The 18,998-nt window shown below is 42.3% G+C and overlaps 1 protein-coding gene across 7 annotated transcripts in view; it reads left to right on the forward strand.

Moving 5' to 3' along the window:
- The window catches only part of SENP6 (SUMO specific peptidase 6), a 172,576-nt gene that overhangs the window by 67,437 nt on the left and 86,141 nt on the right, over positions 1 to 18,998 (forward strand). For all 7 annotated transcript variants that reach the window (XM_073626821.1, XM_073626822.1, XM_073626823.1 and 4 more), the window contains 2 exons: positions 3,331 to 3,498; positions 14,025 to 14,058. In XM_073626821.1, the coding sequence (XP_073482922.1) occupies positions 3,331 to 3,498; positions 14,025 to 14,058 (202 nt within the window). The remainder of the gene's footprint in view (positions 1 to 3,330; positions 3,499 to 14,024; positions 14,059 to 18,998) is intronic.

The raw sequence follows: 18,998 nt of genomic DNA on the forward strand, positions 1-18,998 counted from the left end.
GATGATGAAATCATTTATCAAGATGAATGCATCTTTCCATAGAGCAAAAACTGTGAAAAAATTCCTTGAAGAAAGACACATAAGGTCAATGTCATGGCCTGCAAACAGTCTGGATCTCAATCCAATTGAAAATCTGTGGTGGAAGTTAAAGAAAATGGTCCATGACAAAGCTCCAACCTGCAAAGATGATTTGGCAACAGCAATCAGAGAAGACTGGAGCCAGATTGATGAAGAGTACTGTTTATCACTCATTAAATCAATGCCTCAGAGACTGCAAGCAGTTATAAAAGCCAGAGGTGGTGCAACAAAGTACTAGTGATGTGTTGGAGTGTTATTTTGTTTGTTTGTTTTTCATGATTCCATAATTTTTTCCTCAGAGTTGAGTGATTCCATAATTTATTCCCTTTGCTTGTTCTATAAATCTAACTGTTACTGGCCACCACAATTATTTTTCTTGATTTCTTTTAGTGTTTCTTAAAGCCAGAAAGTTGCCATTTGAAATGCCTTTAGTTTTTGGCCATGTCTGTGATCTGCTTTTTTTCTACAACAATAAACAACTGAAGGAACATCCTCAGGGACTGGTGATTCCATCATTTTTGCCAGGGGTTGTACAATGATCAGCTTTTATTTATTTATGTAAAAAAACATGTTTGCTGTAACTAACTTTAAAGTGTAAGCTGGAGTTTGGCTTTTATTGGTTAGTTTATTTAAATCTGCTGGTACATTTAACACTAACCCCCCCCCTTCAAAAAGAGCAATACTGCTGCTGTCCGCTGTGCTTCCTGTGCTCATTCACCCAGAGTTGGGGGCAATACTGGCCCTATCACCAGGTGAAAATAGAGTGAAAAAGCCTAGTAACATTAAATTAATACAGCCACCACACTGCGTAATTGGTAAGCTTACAATATATTACATTTTTGGTTTGGGGTTTATTACCGCTTTAATAGGTATTTTCTGAACTTGTTATTAAAAAAAAGGTACATTGGCAAACAAAAAGCCCACCTTTTGCCCCCGTCATGCGTTCGTGGCCACAAAAGGTTTCAGACCGAATTCAGAATATTAGCACCCCTAATTCACCCCCTCTAACTAATCGCTGGTATTAAAAAAAATGCCCATTTTAATAACCTGAAGCCAGGGTCACGTGACAATCCTTCTCTCATCTTCTGCTTACCTTTGGGGTCCTCCTTCTGGTGTTCACATCACTGCCTGTGAATTGTGGACACCTCCTCTTCGTGGCATTAACCCTTTCAGCATCCGGGTCCTCTCTCTGATAGGCTCCAAAGGTAGGAGAACTCCTGGTCCAGTGAGGGAACTGGTGCGCATAAAGAGGGGCTCCAGGGCAGGAAATTAGCTAGGCTCATAGAGGAAAGTGATCTTGATCCATTACACAGCGAGATGGCTTGGAAAGAAGTGTTTGGAATCAAGCCTGTGGAGTTAGGTAATTGATGCACAATGCAGTATTTAACCACTTCAGCCCGGAAGGTTTTACCCCCTTAATGACCAGAGCATTTTTGCGATTCGGCACTGCGTCGTTTTAACTGACAATTGCACAGTCTTGCGACACTGTACCTCAACAAAGTTGACATCCTTTTTTCCCCACAAATAGAGCTTTCTTTTGGTGGTATTTGATCACATCTGCGATTTTTATTTTTTGCACTATAAACAAAAAAAGAGCGACAATTTTGAAAAAAAAAATTTTTTTTACTTTTTGCTATAATATCCCACATTTATTTTTTTTTAAAACACATTTCTCCATCAGTTTAGGCCGATATATATTATTATACATATTTTTGGTAAAAAAAAAAATCGCAATAAGCGTATATTGATTGGTTTGCACAAAAATGATAGGGTCTACAAAATAGGGAATAGATTTATGGCATTTTGATTATTATATATTTTTTTTTTTACTAGTAATGGCGATTTTTATTGTTACTGTGACATTGCAGCGGACAGATCAAACACTTTTGACACTTTTTTGGGACCAGTGACATTTGTACAGTGATCAGAGCTAAAAATAGCCACTGATTACTGTGTAAATGTCACTGGCAGGGAAGGGGTTAACACTAGGGGGTCAATCAAGTGATTAACTGTGTTCCCTATGAGTGTTTCTGTGGGGGGACAGCTTACTGGGACATCACAAGAGATCACTGTTCCCGACCACTGGGAACAATAGATCCTGTTAGAATGAGGAAATGCCTTGTTTACATAGGCATTTCCCCATTCTGCCTGTGTACAAGGCAATTGAGGGCCGCTGGGGGACATAGTCCTCCTGACCCACAGGCACGCTCCCGCAGTGAGAGCGCACCTGCAACTGAGCCTGTGCAAGCCGCCATAAACCTTCGGCGATTGGCGTAGGAGAGCCATTGTGCCACCGACGGCGGTTGGTCTTTAAGCTGTTAAAGTAGAACTATAGGCAAAAATTTTTTTTTTTTTTTTTCATTTTGAATAGAGCAAAGGAGGGTTATAACACCTGTCAGATTTTTTTTTTTTTTTTTTTTTCGCCATCTGGGTCCCATTGTGAAGATTTCCCTTCACATCATGTCCCGTAGCCAAACAGGAAGTGAGAGGAAATCCCTGCAGATGAAGGGAATTCCTTGGGGCCCCCCAGATCACCATAACTAGTGTCCCCATTGGAAGATTTCCCATCTATTACTTTTCTGCGGACAACCCAAAATTCTGGATTTTCTTTTACTTTCAATGATAATTCTAAACAGGACAGATAGAGGGGGTAAATCTCCCTAACAGGGGCACAGACAGCAATAGAAACTGACAAGTGTTCCAATCCATCTCCACTCTATCCAAAACTTGGATAAAGTCGGGCTTTAAATTGGAATTACATTCAAATTCTGACTAAGCATAAACCTTTTCCCACCCCCCTTCTAAGGCTATTCTAACTACCCTGTAAAAGAAAAGATGTCTACTTAGTCAACCTGGTCCTGTCACGTGATCGGCTCCCAACGCGGGCTTTAGTGTAGAGGAGGGACAGCTGACAACGGATGCTCCATAGTAAGCCTATGGGTAACATCATTGTCCAGGCTCTGTAGCCATTGTCGCTGCCTCTTTACTACACTGAAGTTGGCCCTGGGACCCGATCATGTGACCGTACCAGAATGGCTTCAGATTAGATAAGTATAGACCTCTTTTTCCTTTACAGGGTAGCTAGTATATTTAGGGGTGGTAGTAGGTTTAGGCTTAGTTAGAATTTGACTGAAATTCCTCTAAGTTTGTAAAGCTACAGCATCAGTTTGTTCTCTATTTCAGTGCCTAGCAAGACAAAATGATGGTGTATTGTGGCAGCCGTGGTACTAATTTTTTTATTTTTTCCCACAGTTTGGCAATTCTGTCACAAATACGCCTGTTAAGCGTCGTAAGGTTGCCCAGTCAGATGGTCCTAGTGAGCCTTTACCAGTGGGTTATCCAGCCTGTGAAAGTATTATCGTGCCATGTCGAAATATACGCGTGGGAACCCTGTATAGAACAATAGTAGAACCTGTTGTGGTAAGTACATAAACACATTGTTTTTCCAAGAGGGCAATATACAGGCCTAATAATGCCCCGTACACACGTTCCCATTATCGGACGACAAAAGTCGCTTTCGAACAGATCGTTCGATAATCTGATTGTTAGTACGCAGCTTTCGACAGCCGATCACGACAGTCCGTCCAACCGAATCTGAAGGGACAAACAGGAAAACTTCGGTCGGACGACAGCCCATTGTACGACAATCGTGTAATCATTACAGTATGCGTCCGATAAAAGTCGTTCGACAAACACCACACATGCTCGGAAACGTGAAAATAAACCAGAAGCACACAAGGAGTCACACGCATTTGACATCATTTAACCACTTGCCGACCGCCGCACGACTATATACGTCGGCAGAATGGCACGGGCAGGCAAAAGGACTTACATGTACGTCCTTGCCTGCCCGCGGGTGGGGGGGTCCGATCGGACCCCCCCCCCCGGTGCCTGCGGCGGTCGGCAAATGTCCCCCGGCGATCGGTGGTGAGGGGGAGGCCATCCATTCGTGGCCCCCCCCTCGCGATCGCTCCCAGCCAATGGGATCATTTCCCTGCCTCTGTATTGTACACAGAGGCAGAGGAAATGATGTCATCTCTCCTCGGCTCGGTATTTTCCGTTCCGGGCCGAGGAGAGAAGACTGCAATGTGAGTGCACAACACACTACACACACAGTAGAAAATGCCAGGCACACATTACACCCCGATCCCCCCCCCCCCGATCGCCCCCCGATCCCCCCCCAATCACCACCCCCCCCCCCGGTCACAAACTGACACCAGCAGGTTTTTTTTTTTTTTTTTTCTGATTACTGTATTGGTGTCAGTTTGTGACAGTTACAGTGTCAGGGCAGTGAGTGTTAGGCCCCCTGTAGGTCTAGGGTACCCCCCTAACCCCCCCTAATAAAGTTTTAACCCCTTGATCACCCCCCGTCACCAGTGTCGCTAAGCGATCATTTTTCTGATCGCTGTATTAGTGTCGCTGGTGATGCTAGTTAGTGAGGTAAATATTTAGGTTCGCCGTCAGCGTTTTATAGCGACAGGGACCCCCATATACTACCTAATAAATGTTTTAACCCCTTGATTGCCCCCTAGTTAACCCTTTCACCACTGATCGGGTGACGCTGGTTAGTTCGTTTATTTTTTATAGTGTCAGGGCACCCGCCGTTTATTACCGAATAAAGATTTAGCCCCCTGATCGCCCGGCGGTGATATGCGTCGCCCCAGGCAGCGTCAGATTAGCGCCAGTACTGCTAACACCCACGCACGCAGCATACGCCTCCCTTAGTGGTATAGTATCTGTACGGATCAATATCTGATCCGATCAGATCTATACTAGCGTCCCCAGCAGTTTAGGGTTCCCAAAAACACAGTGTTAGCGGGATCAGCCCAGATACCTGCTAGCACCTGCGTTTTGCCCCTCCGCCCGGCTCGGCCCAGCCCACTCAAGTGCAGTATCGATCGATCACGGTCACTTACAAAACACTAAACGCATAACTGCAGCGTTCGCAGAGTCAGGCCTGATCCCTGCGATCGCTAACAGTTTTTTTGGTAGCGTTTTGGTGAAATGGCAAGCACCAGCCCCAGGCAGCGTCAGGTTAGTGCCAGTAGCGCTAACACCCACGCACCGTACACCTCCCTTAGTGGTATAGTATCTGAACGCATCAATATCTGATCCGATCAGATCTATACTCGCGTCCCCAGCAGTTTAGGATTCCCAAAAACGCAGTGTTAGCGGGATCAGCCCAGATACCTGCTAGCACCTGCGTTTTGCCCCTCCGCCCGGCCCAGCCCAGCCCACCCAAGTGCAGTATCGATCGATCACTGTCACTTAAAAAAACACTAAACGCATAACTGCAGCGTTCGCAGAGTCAGGCCTGATCCCTGCGATCGCTAACAGTTTTTTTGGTAGCGTTTTGGTGAACTGGCAAGCACCAGACCCAGGCAGCGTCAGGTTAGTGCCAGTAGCGCTAACACCCACGCACGCACCGTACACCTCCCTTAGTGGTATAGTATCTGAACTGATCAATATCTGATCCGATCAGATCTATACTGGCATCCCCAGCAGTTTAGGGTTCCCAAAAACGCAGTGTTAGTGGGATCAGCCCAGATACCTGCTAGCACCTGCGTTTTGCCCCTCCGCCCGGCCCAGCCCAGCCCACCCAAGTGCAGTATCGATCGATCACTGTCACTTACAAAACACTAAACGCATAACTGCAGCGTTCGCAGAGTCAGGCCTGATCCCTGCGATCGTTAACAGTTTTTTTGGTAGCGTTTTGGTGAACTGGCAAGCGCCAGCGGCCTAGTACACCCCGGTCGTAGTCAAACCAGCACTGCAGTAACACTTGGTGACGTGGCGAGTCCCATAAGTGCAGTTCAAGCTGGTGAGGTGGCAAGCACAAATAGTGTCCCGCTGCCACCAAAAAGACAAACACAGGCCGTTGTGCCCATAGTGCCCTTCCTGCTGCATTCGCCAATCCTAATTGGGAACCCACCACTTCTGCAGCGCCCGTACTTCCCCCATTCACATCCCCAACCAAATGCAGTCGGCTGCATGAGAGGCATTTTCTTTATGTCCTCCCGAGTACCCCTACCCAACGAACTCCCCCAAAAAAGATGTCGTGTCTGCAGTAAGCGCGGATATAGGCGTGACACCCGCTATTATTGTCCCTCCTGTCCTGACAATCCTGGTCTTTGCATTGGTGAATGTTTTGAACGCTACCATTCACTATCTGAGTATTAGCGTAGGGTACAGCATTGCACAGACTAGGACACACTTTCACAGGGTCTCCCAAGATGCCATCGCATTTTGAGAGACCCGAACCTGGAACCGGTTACAGTTATAAAAGTTACAGTTACAAAAAAAGTGTAAAAAAAAAAAAAAAAAAACACAAACAAAAATATAAAATAAAAAATAATAGTTGTCGTTTTATTGTTCTCTCTCTATTCTCTCTCTCTCTATTCTCTCTATTGTTCTGCTCTTTTTTACTGTATTCTATTCTGCAATGTTTTATTGTTATTATGTTTTATCATGTTTGCTTTTCAGGTATGCAGTTTTTTATACTTTACCGTTTACTGTGCTTTATTGTTAGCCATATTTTTGTCTTCAGGTACAGCATTCACGACTTTGAGTGGTTATACCAGAATGATGCTTGCAGGTTTAGGTATCATCTTGGTATCATTCTTTTCAGCCAGCGGTCGGCTTTCATGTAAAAGCAATCCTAGCGGCTAATTAGCCTCTAGACTGCTTTTACAAGCAGAGAGAATGCCCCCCCCCCCCCCATCGTCTTCCGTGTTTTTCTCTGGCTCTCCTGTCTCAACAGGGAACCTGAGAATGCAGCCGGTGATTCAGCCAGCTGACCATAGAGCTGATCAGAGACCAGAGTGGCTCCAAACATCTCTATGGCCTAAGAAACCGGAAGCTACGAGCATTTTATGACTTAGATTTCGCCGGATGTAAATAGCGCCATTGGGAAATTGGGGAAGCATTTTATCACACCGATCTTGGTGTGGTCAGATGCTTTGAGGGCAGAGGAGAAATCTAGGGTCTAATAGACCCCAATTTTTTCAAAAAAAGAGTACCTGTCACTACCTATTGCTATCATAGGGGATATTTACATTCAGTAAAAATGATTAAAAAAAAAAAAAATGAAAGGAACAGTTTTAAAATAAGATAAAAAAGCAAAAAAATAATAAAGAAAAAAAAAAAAAAAAAAAAAAAAAAAGCACCCCTGTCCCCCCTGCTCTCGCGCTAAGGCGAACGCAAGCGTCGGTCTGGCGTCAAATGTAAACAGCAATTGCACCATGCATGTGAGGTATCACCGCGACGGTCAGATCGAGGGCAGTAATTTTAGCAGTAGACCTCCTCTGTAAATCTAAAGTGGTAACCTGTAAAGGCTTTTAAAGGCTTTTAAAAATGTATTTATTTTGTTGCCACTGCACGTTTGTGCGCAATTGTAAAGCATGTCATGTTTGGTATCCATGTACTCGGCCTAAGATCATCTTTTTTATTTCATCAAACATTTGGGCAATATAGTGTGTTTTAGTGCATTAAAATGTAAAAAAGTGTGTTTTTTCCCCAAAAAATGCGTTTGAAAAATCGCTGCGCAAATACTGTGTGAAAAAAAAAAATTAAACACCCACCATTTTAATCTGTAGGGCATTTGCTTTAAAAAAATATATAATGTGTGGGGGTTCAAAGTAATTTTCTTGCAAAAAAAAATAATGTTTTCATGTAATCAAAAAGTGTCAGAAGGGGCTTTGTCTTCAAGTGGTTAGAAGAGTGGGTGATGTGTGACATAAGCTTCTAAATGTTGTGCATAAAATGCCAGGACAGTTCAAACCCCCCCCCCAAATGACCCCATTTTGGAAAGTAGACACCCCAAGCTATTTGCTGAGAGGCATGTCGAGTCCATGGAATATTTTATATTGTGACACAAGTTGCGGGAAAGAGACAAATTTTTTTTTTTTTTTTTTTGCACAAAGTTGTCACTAAATGATATATTGCTCAAACATGCCATGGGAATATGTGAAATTACACCCCAAAATACATTCTGTTGCTTCTCCTGAGTACGGGGATACCACATGTGTGAGACTTTTTGGGAGCCTAGCCTCGTACGGGACCCCGAAAACCAAGCACCGCCTTCAGGCTTTCTAAGGGCGTAAATTTTTGATTTCACTCTTCACTGCCTATCACAGTCTCGGAGGCCATGGAATGCCCAGGTGGCACAAACCCCCCCCAAATGACCCCATTTTGGAAAGTAGACACCCAAAGCTATTTGCTGAGCGGTATAGTGAGTATTTTGCAGACCTCACTTTTTGTCACAAAGTTTTGAAAATTAAAAAAAGAAAAAAAAAATGTTTTTTTTTGTCTTTCTTCATTTTCAAAAACAAATGAGAGCTGCAAAATACTCACCATGCCTCTCAGCAAATAGCTTGGGGTGTCTACTTTCCAAAATGGGGTCATTTGGGGGGGGTTTGTGCCACCTGGGCATTCCATGACCTCCGAAACTGTGATAGGCAGTGAAGAGTGAAATCAAAAATGTACACCCTTAGAAATCCTGAAGGCGGTGATTGGTTTTCGGGGTCCCGTACGCGGCTAGGCTCCTAAAAAGTCCCACACATGTGGTATCCCCATACTCAGGAGAAGCAGCAGAATGTATTTTGGGGTGCAATTCCACATATGCCCATGACCTGTGTGAGCAATATATCATTTAGTGACAACTTTGTGCAAAAAAAAAAAAAAATAAATAAATTGTCACATTCCCGCAACTTGTGTCAAAATATAAAATATTCCATGGACTCAACATGCCTCTCAGCAAATAGCTTGGGTGTCTACTTTCCAAAATGGGGTCATTTGGGGGGGGTTTGTGCCATCTGGGCATTTTATGGCCTTCAAAACTGTGATAGGTAGTGAGGAGTAAAATCAAAAATGTACGCCCTTAGAAATCCTGAAGGCAGTGATTGGTTTTCGGGGCCCCGTATGCGGCTAGGCTCCCAAAAAGTCCCACACATGTGGTATCCCCATACTCAGGAGAAGCAGCTAAATGTATTTTGGGGTGCAATTCCACATATGCCCATGGCCTGTGTGAGCAATATATCATTTAGTGACAACTTTTTGTAATTTTTTTTTTTTTTTTTTTGTCATTATTCAATCACTTGGGACAAAAAAAATGAATATTCAATGGGCTCAACATGCCTCTCAGCAATTTCCTTGGGGTGTCTACTTTCCAAAATGGGGTCATTTGTGGGGGTTTTGTACTGCCCTGCCATTTTAGCACCTCAAGAAACGACATAGGCAGTCATAAATTAAAGGCTGTGTAAATTCCAGAAAATGTACCCTAGATTGTAGGCGCTATAACTTTTGCGCAAACCAATAAATATACACTTATTGACATTTTTTTTACCAAAGACATGTGGCCAAATACATTTTGGCCTAAATGTATGACTAAAATTGAGTTTATTGGATTTTTTTTTAGAACAAAAAGTAGAAAATATCATTTTTTTTTCAAAATTTTCGGTCTTTTTCTGTGTATAGCGCAAAAAATAAAAACGGCAGAGGTGATCAAATACCATCAAAAGAAAGCTCTATTTGTGGGAAGAAAAGGACGCAAATTTCGTTTGGTTACAGCATTGCATGACCGCGCAATTAGCAGTTAAAGCGACGCAGTGCCAAATTGTAAAAAGTGCTCTGGTCAGGAAGGGGGTAAATCCTTCCGGGGCTGAAGTGGTTAAAGTACGTAGCTACGCACAGCGGAAGCTTTTTCCAGTATCGTACGACAAAAATTGTACACACATTTTGCACTGTTGTATTCAATCTTAGTTGTATGCAACAAAATGCGAACGATCTGTTGTACGATAATCGGAACGTGTGTACGGGGTATAAGAGTTCTGCACCGCTGTGTCCTGCTATGATTCTTGCCTGAACTCTGCCAACAAGACACTGCAGCGACTCGAGAGATTTTTCTGCACTGTGGGAAGGCAAATGCTACTTAAAGTAGCTCCTTATTGCTACTTGCTTGTTCAGTAGGAGTGGGCTGTTTATTGCAACCCTAAAATTACTTTGTACAAAGTGTTTTGAAGTTGACATGTCTTGTTATTATGACGAAGGATCCTTGCAGTAAACTATTCAAATGAGAAGGTTTATGCCAGACTGATGTATTTCTATTGTTTGTATAGCTTGGACACATTACATACCTCTTCATAGAGTACATAGGTAAATTCACATTTGTCTTCTACCAAAGTACTGTATTAGTACCATATTGTTACACAGACGTTGATATTGACAGATGTTTAGCCACTTGCTGACCAGGCCTTTTCTAAAACGTATGGTTTATGAGTTTAAATAAGTATTTTGTGATAGAAATTGCCTAGAACGTCCAAACATTATTAAAAAAGTGTTAAACACCCGCGCCTAGGGATACAATCTAAATAATGGTGTGGGCGAGCTGCTGCTATCTATGTTGTCCCCTCAGGTAAGCCAATGTAAATGAATAAAAATACAGACAGCGCTTGCTCCACCATAAGCTAATATCTGGTACCACTTCTATTATGGCATATACTGTAGAGATATTGCTGTACTAATCTATGTTAAAACTTAATACATGGTGACAGTGGCAAAAACATAAACCAAAACTATGTTGTGTACAAAAAATTTGCGCCCTAAGCTTTTGATAACGTCGCACTTAGATAATAAAACAAATCAAGCTGACTCTCCCGTGCGTCACTTCCGGCCTAGAGGGTGGAATGCACACCAGGTAACCAGCAGCGTCCATTGCTCTTAAAGCAGAACTCCGGGCAAAAACGTTTTTCCATGTCCTTGTTGCTGATCTACAACCTTCACCAACTTTGCCATCCATGTTCTTCTGAGCTCTGTAGTTCCTCTGCAATAGCCTGCTGATCTTGCTGAAAAACCGTTATTGCCTGCAAACATCCTGTTTGTAAGACCGCTGGCTTCTATCCCTCTCTTAAGCTTAGCCAGTGGTCTGACACTCCCACTTGTAGTTCAATCCACAGCGAGCAGGGAGTTCTATTCCCTATAGTGGGCAGAGCGGTCTCACAGCCCCCGCTCTGTACCGCCCATGGAGGTGGCATCGTCCTCCTCTCTCCTCCCTCCCTCCTCATTTGTTACCTGCCAGTCTCCGCCCCCCAGCCCGCTATCTCCCGATCCCGCATAGCCAGATCTTTATCAGATGACTGGATGACACAGCATGGATCTCTGGCTGTGACAGGTATTGTATGCGAGAACACCAATCACTGTAATCTCCCGACGGCATTGTGATCGATAGTGATCGGTGTTCTCGCATACAATACCTGTCACAGCCAGAGATCCCTGCTGTGCCATCCGGTGACTTGTGCTAACGATCCCGCTATGCACTGGTAGGCCACTGATGAGCTGCACTGGGGGCCACTGATTGCTTTTAGAACGATCTCAAAGCTGCAGCAGGAGCAATATTTGTAATACTGAATTACAGCAGAGTACAGTGTGTGCAATATATAGTTATGGAATGTATCTACAGTTCAGTAATGATTACATAAAGTAAGTAAGGGCAATATGATTATCTCCTGTTGTGACTGGAGGGGAGAGAACAGACATGCTTTGCATTTATAAGACTGTAACCTATCATACCGTGTGTTATGTATGGTCTGCTGGCTGCAGAATGAGGGGTGTGATTTATGTTGAAGTGGGCGAGTTCACATTTACATGTACAAGCCTAGTGTACCCTCCCACATGCATTATAATTTGCAAAGCATGATGGGAAATGTAGTCTGATTACAGTGTAAAGAGAGGAGAGAGGATATGATCCCTATTCTAAGAGATCCTCCCTGCCAGAAAAGATGCTGCATTTTTTTGAATCATAGAGCTGACTTCCTCAAAATTCATTCAGTCATATCTCTTAAACTAAGAAATTTCACAAATGTAATAACTGTTTTGTGTGGGGGGGATTTTTTGAAAATCCCGTAGTTCTGCTTTAATCTATAGAGGCCGTTTTTAAATAGTGAAGTATTTTCCTTTTTTTTTTTTTTTTTTTTTTTAACAGAAAAGTTTTTAATAAACAATTCAGCATTACATCATAGTCGGCAACAGACATTCATAACGTTGCCATACATGCATTGTCTACAAAGGTAATCTGTAGTTGGAGATTATTAACCTACAAATACATAGTGCAATCAATTCTGTAGAGGAGTAAAGCTATACCGCATCTTATTTAAGGTGGATAATCATTTAGAGCCCTACTCAGTAGCTTACCCTCAAGCATTGAAGGGTGCTGAATCAGTCTTGCGGGGGTGGGGGGGAGATAACCAAACTCGCGCTAGTACTGTGTGGGATATTATGACAAGCAAGATAGACAGGGGAGGGGGTCCCCTAAGGCGCGAGGAAGGGGAAAATTCCATTCACACGGATCCACCCCTCCACATCCCCTCACCCAGGGGCGTCTATCCGTGCTGACTACACTTTGTCGAATTTACCCGGGCATTGCCTACTCTCGTAAGTGAGTTTGTACAGGGGAAGTACTGAGTCGACCACCATTTTCCAGGATTTTAGGGTGGGTGGGTTGGCCGATTTTCAGTGCAGCATTATCTCCCTTCTGGCGTAAAACAGGGAGAAGGTAATGCATAGTTTAGTATATCTGTCCCCCTCAACCTCCTCCAGATAGCTCAGCAAGAGCACCCTAGGCTCCGTTGGTATCCGTGCCCCGCTCAGGTCACTCAACGTCTCAGCCACCTCCTCCCAGTATGTCCCGAGCTTGGGACAGGACCAGACCATGTGCCAGAATGTCCCAACATCGTTCCTACATCTAGGGCAACAGGGGTGTTTTTTCCTTTTTTACCTTTTTAGTTTTACACAATTATATTCCATTTGTTTTTTACCTTGTAATGAATAAATCACTAAAGGATTTTACACCATGAGGAGCTTTTCTCTCCATTCATTGCATACCTGTATAACCCGGTTTTGGAGATCTGGAACTATCATTGAAGGTAATCTGTACCTGTGGGATAGGTCTCCCAAAAAAAAAGACATACAAGCCGAGCAGACTTCCCTTACTTTAAGGTAAGGGAGTCAACATTATCTGGTGAGTGCGGAGTGCAGGAGTTTCTCAGTGCCACAAATCCTCTTCTTCCTGCAGTTAGGTTTGGACCAGTTTTTGGCTCTCGACATTAGTAAGGGTTAGGTGTCTACCATTTCCATTCAGAACTAGTGAGTTTATCTGGCAAAGAACTCTTTTTAGTCTTCTGTTAGGAACAAGGTGGTGTTGAATGCCAGAACTTATTTCTAAGATAGTTTCTACCTTTTAACCTCAACCAGGACATTGTTCTTCAGTATCTGTGTATGGGCCCGTGTTCAATAAAAGGAAATTATGTAGATTTGGTTCAGGCAGTGCAGGTCTGTAAAACAGTAATTTTATAAGCGAAAGAGAAATCCATGAGGTGATGTACATCTCCTTGCACTTAACTTCTTGTATGCCAGCAGCTTTTAAATCCTTTTTTTTTCCCCTCCTTAGTTTTTTTTAAGACTTATTTTGCACCTCAATGGAGGAGAAAGAAAATAGGATTTCTGTACTCACTCTAATAGCCGGTTCACCCCTCCTGTGTTTGATCATGTTCTCAGTACTGATTTCGAACAAAATGGAGGCATGCTGGTAGTAGAAATGATTATCCTAAGCTGTTATACTTTTTTTTTTGTTTTTATTTTTTTATTAGTTTTTTTTTTTTTTTTTTTTTTGGTCAGTGTCCTGTTCTTCTGTGGGTGACTGTAAAACCCAAAGGTTTAAGACTTCCTTATTCCCTCAGTGGACCTAAAAAAAAAACATGGGTGCAAAAATCCGATTTTTTTTTCTGGTGATACAAATTGTTTCCAGAACTGATATTGTAAGCCTAATGTACCAGTTAAAAAATGTAAATCTGTGTAATATGACTTTTTTTTTTTTCTAAACATGACGAGTTTTATCCCATTGCAGAGTGGTTACTGGTTTAACTGGATATATATATATTTTTTTTTCTCTACAGTTTTGTTTAGACATCATAAAGGTACAGCTGGAAGGTAAGGATTGATTTTATACTTCTGGTACTTATTTGATGTAATAGAGAAGTCTCCCTTTACGTGCATGGGGTTACCATTATCCTAGACCAGCCAGTTATGTTGCCTAAAGATGCCTAACCCAGAAGAAGAGCCGATAAAGATGTCAGCAATAGCGAGGGAGCTGGCAGACTTTGCAGCGCTGGAGTGCAGGTAAGTACCGGTTACTGTATTTCCCTTTTCACAATGTTTAGCAGTCGGAAGGGATTAAATGCATAATTCTGTGGTGTTGAGTATATATGTCATCTTTTGCAGTTAAGTATAAAAAAAAAAAAAAAAAAAAAAGTATAATCCCAATGCTTGAGCTTTATATAATGGGGCAGCCCAATGAAATTGTATCTTTTTGTTTTGAATGTTATACCGATTTTCTGGAGCAGATGTGGAAGGACTTTATATATAGTTGATGTTTTTATTTCTTTTTTCCTTAAAGTGGATGTAAACCCAACGTCATCCTTTCTAAACTACTGCCATAGGGGTTATCTATAAGGATATACATGCCTCCTGCATGTATCTTTACCTGTCAAATGTCTCCCCTCTGTCTGTTATTAGACCCGAAAAACTGCATATTCTGTGGGTGGGTCTGTTGTCTGGAGCTCGGTGGGTGGAGTCGTGATGTCAGTAGACTCCCCGCCCACCTCTACACTCCTGGTCAATATGCATTTTCCCCTGTGTATTTCTAACACTGAACTTCTGCTGAACTTCTGCTATGATCTCTGACATCCAGTGAAAAGACAGGAAAGTAACCACATGACTTCAGCATGCCAAATCATGCTGAGGCGTGGAACAGCCAATCCTTGCAGAGCTGCTGAAGAAAGGAGTGGGGGAGGGAATTAAAAAATAATGCCTGTGTCTTAGGCTAGTGCACGAGATGTAAATCACCTGTCACTCACAGCAAGGGGGAGTATTTGACAAAGTTTTTCTCAGTTTGTCAAAATTTCTCTCACTGAACAATAAAAGAGGATTGCTCAGAGATGGATTAACTCTGTGTGGCAAGACTGGGCTCAAATTATAGGAAATCTTATACTCTACAGTATGATAAAAAAAAAAAAAAATTCGGGTTTACATCCACTTTAAAGAGGTAGTAAACTTGGAAAAAAAGTTTCCTCCTGCAAGGCAATATCCTAATGTATGCTAGTATGCAAAGTGAGTTTACTAACCCATTTAATACCCAGGATTCCTTTTAAACAACTTTAAGGTACTTAAAGAGGTAGTAAACGCAGCCCCTCAAATGCCCCTTCTTAATAAATCCAGCCTGATAAAGCTTTTCATAACATTCTGCATTATTCTTTCCCACCTTCAGATGTTTCTTACTTTTTTCATTTGTTTTTAAATTCTTGCTTCCCAGAAGCAACCACTGCCATCTTATCTACTGTCCTCTGAGTCTGCAGTGCAGTTTACTTCTGCCCTTTGTCTCTACTATAATCTCGCACATGCTCAGTAATGTTGTAGCCAAGCCTCGTATTCATTCATGATTGCTATATCAACCATGTCCAACATAGCAGGACACAGACAGGTGGACAAGCATTTCAACAGACTTAATGATCATGTAGGTTTTTTTTTTTTTAACACTGTAAGATACTATCCACTATGTGATGCAGCTGATCTCTTTGCTCTGGGGTGCCGTGCAATGCGCCAATGTTTACACCCTCTGTGACGTAAGTCACAGGGGGTGTTTCAGTAACTGAATGGCACTGTAATATCGCGGGATCTCAAAACAGTGCCGCAGAGAGGAGCTGCATATTATTGGATCAACTGGCAGCACAATGAGTGTGCCGTGAATCAGGGAAAATATGCGCCGGTGACATCATAGATACCAACAGGACAAATTACAGGCAAACGGAACACAGCGATTTGTACAATGCTTATTAATGATTTAAACGGGGAAAAAATTATCGGGGACCGTTTACTACCAATTTAAAGCTTGAACTATAGACAGTAGCTGTATGTCTATATCTCATGAATATATCATTTATATATTTCGCTGCCAGAGAAATTTTTGCACACATGTTTAAAAAAAAAAATAATTTTAGGCCTCGTTATATAAAAAAACAAACCTATATTTTCTGAAAGCAGACACCCTAGAGAATAAAGTAGTGGTAGTTTTAATTTTTTATGTCACTTGATATTATCGCAAAGGTCTAGGAAATGCAGAGTTTCAGTAAAAAACAAACAAAAATGAATTTTAGGGCAAATGAACACAATAACCTACCCAATTATTTTGGAAAATATAAAAGACGAGCTGGCACAAAGTAAATAGACAGACAACATGTCAAACTTTAAATTTGCGTGCACCCGTGACATGGCGACAAACTTTAGTACCCTATATTTTATATAGGCGATGCTTCAAAAGCTCTATAGGTCATCAGTTAAGTGTTACAGAGAAGGTCTTGTGCTAGAATTATTGCTCTCACTCCGGCATGCGTGACGATATGTTACGTGCATCAAAAATCAATGTTTTGACGTGTAGGTGCCCCCAACGCGTGCATTTATGTTCGTATGTGTGCATATGTGGGGGCGGGGAGCCTCAATTTTTTGAGGTGAGTGGGATTTTATGTGCTTGAGTGTAACAATTTTTTTTACAAATATATATATATATATATATATATATATATATATATATATATATATATATATATATATATATATATATATATATATATATATATATATATATATATATATATATATATATTTTCATCACATAGGTGATAAAGTCCCCTATGTGATAATTTTTAGGTGACAAGGTTCTCGTTAATGAGACATGCAGGGTCTAAATGTAAATGCATTGCAATACATCCCTTCCCGGCTATTCTAGCCAGGGACACAGAGAGGCTGACCCGGAAGTGACGACGTACTTTCCAGGACACAGCTAGAATGGGAGGAGATTGGACATGTGTCTGCTTTTCTCCCTCCCCTCTACCCACCGGCACCCGCCATGTTGGTCCCGGCACCGGTACAGGGCAATCTGGCGACAGCGCAGCTGCCTGAATGCATCCACCTGAACGGCAGGAGTATACCTGTCAGTTTTACACACAATCCCGGTGGCTGCAGCCACCAGATTGTGCGTGAAACCCCCGCTGTCAGGTCCGTATGATGTACAGAGCTGGCAGCGAAAGGGTTTTTAAACTACACTCCAGGTAGAAGAAAAATGTAGTAGTCCCTTGTGATATTGGATTCCTGTTGCAGATCAAATCATCTTTTCAGCGTTAGCTCCTGTGCTCCAAAGGAAAAGGGTGGTGTTTTTTTTGTTTTTTTTAAGGCACCCATTTCCTCTGAAGACAACCAGTCCTGCATCACTGCCCTTCTGTAGCAGAAGTCCGCATCGCTCACTTATCACAACTATGCCCCTTTACATTTATCTCTCCATTGCCTTGGGGGTGGGGGGTGGTTGAGCGGGGGGGACAAAGGCAGACTGATTTATCAGATTAAAATTCTATTTTCTGTCAGATTGCTACTTTGCTGCTGTGCAGCATTTATAGTTGGCTGCTGCATATCAGCATGGAAGCTGGCAGCTCTGTCCAAGGGAGCTGAATAGCAATCTGGCCAAAATCAATGTCTGCCTTTCTTCTGCCATTCTGCATTTAAAATCCAGAGACGGTAGAGAGAGGCAGGCTTTGATTTCTGCCAGATCATTACTTTACTGCCTTAGACGGAGCTCTGAGCATCTTTATATTAATGTACTTATTTTCATTAATCAATATGTTTGCATTTATTATTGTTTTGCATAATGCAAACTATCCCATTACAGAGTTGGTTTTGTGGAGAAAAGGGTAGCCAGACCTACTGTGAACTGAGTGGGGGAAACTTTTAAAAATGTACTTAAGTCTGACCGGAGAAGCACAAGATTTGAGACAGTTGACAGGACTACAGTGATGACAGGGCACCTCCCTCAAATGTTGTAGAAGTAATCTGGCAGGGCCAAACTAACAGGAAGACACTTAGATGCCCTGCGGACTCCTCCCACTCACTTCTGCTGTTAGATTTGGAAGAGAGTAATGTGATCATATGGAACGAACCTTGAATGATCTCAATAAAGAAGCCATGTACGTACTAACATCTTTTTCATGCTTGGAGAGGGAGGTTTTAGAAGATTTTCTACTTAGAGTTCAGCATTACATTTTAAGGGGAAGCCATGTAAGCACCTGATTTTGCCCTGGTATCACCCTATTGTGGCCCATGTAAAGCAGGGCTAGAGTGGGAAGAAGTAGTACAAGGAGCCAGTTAATCAGTTAATGCTTTGACAAGAAATTTGCTGATGGAAAGATAAAGCAATGATAACAGAGAGATGAGCTGATGACTATGCTGATTTTTCTTTTATTTATCCAGTCACAGGCTGAGGCAGGTTCAGGGCAACCTGGGGAGAGGAAATGGCCTAAATATAACTAAAGACAGCACTTCGAACACTTGTCAGTTTTGTATTGCTGTTTGTGCCCTTTTTACGAAGATTCACCCTCCCATTGGTCATGTTTCACATTTTTGGAACTGTAATTCAAGAGAAATTTTTCAATGGTTACACTAGTTCTGGTGCTCCTGGTGACACCAGAGATTCCCTCACTTTGGGGGGTTTTCCCTCTCACTTCCTGTTTTGGCTGTGGCACAGAAAGTAAAGAAAAATCTCCACCCTAGGACACAGAGGGCAAAAAAATGGACAGGGTTATTGTAACGAAACGTCCCACACTCCGCTTGAATGCTTCCATCATATACCACTTCCTCCAGTCTGAATATAGATATAAGTTATTATAGCCACATATTACCTTCAAGAACTAGGCAGGACTCATGTGGCTGCAAAGCTGGAACTGTTTATTTGAACAAGTATACAGGCTTTTATACACTTGAGAAGGTTGTTCCCCCTCCTGATCATATTAAACTAACAATACCAACTGTAACCAGAAACATAAATTAAA

Source organism: Aquarana catesbeiana, linkage group LG04 (genome assembly GCF_042186555.1).
Source record: "Aquarana catesbeiana isolate 2022-GZ linkage group LG04, ASM4218655v1, whole genome shotgun sequence".
Taxonomy (NCBI): Eukaryota; Metazoa; Chordata; class Amphibia; order Anura; family Ranidae; genus Aquarana; species Aquarana catesbeiana.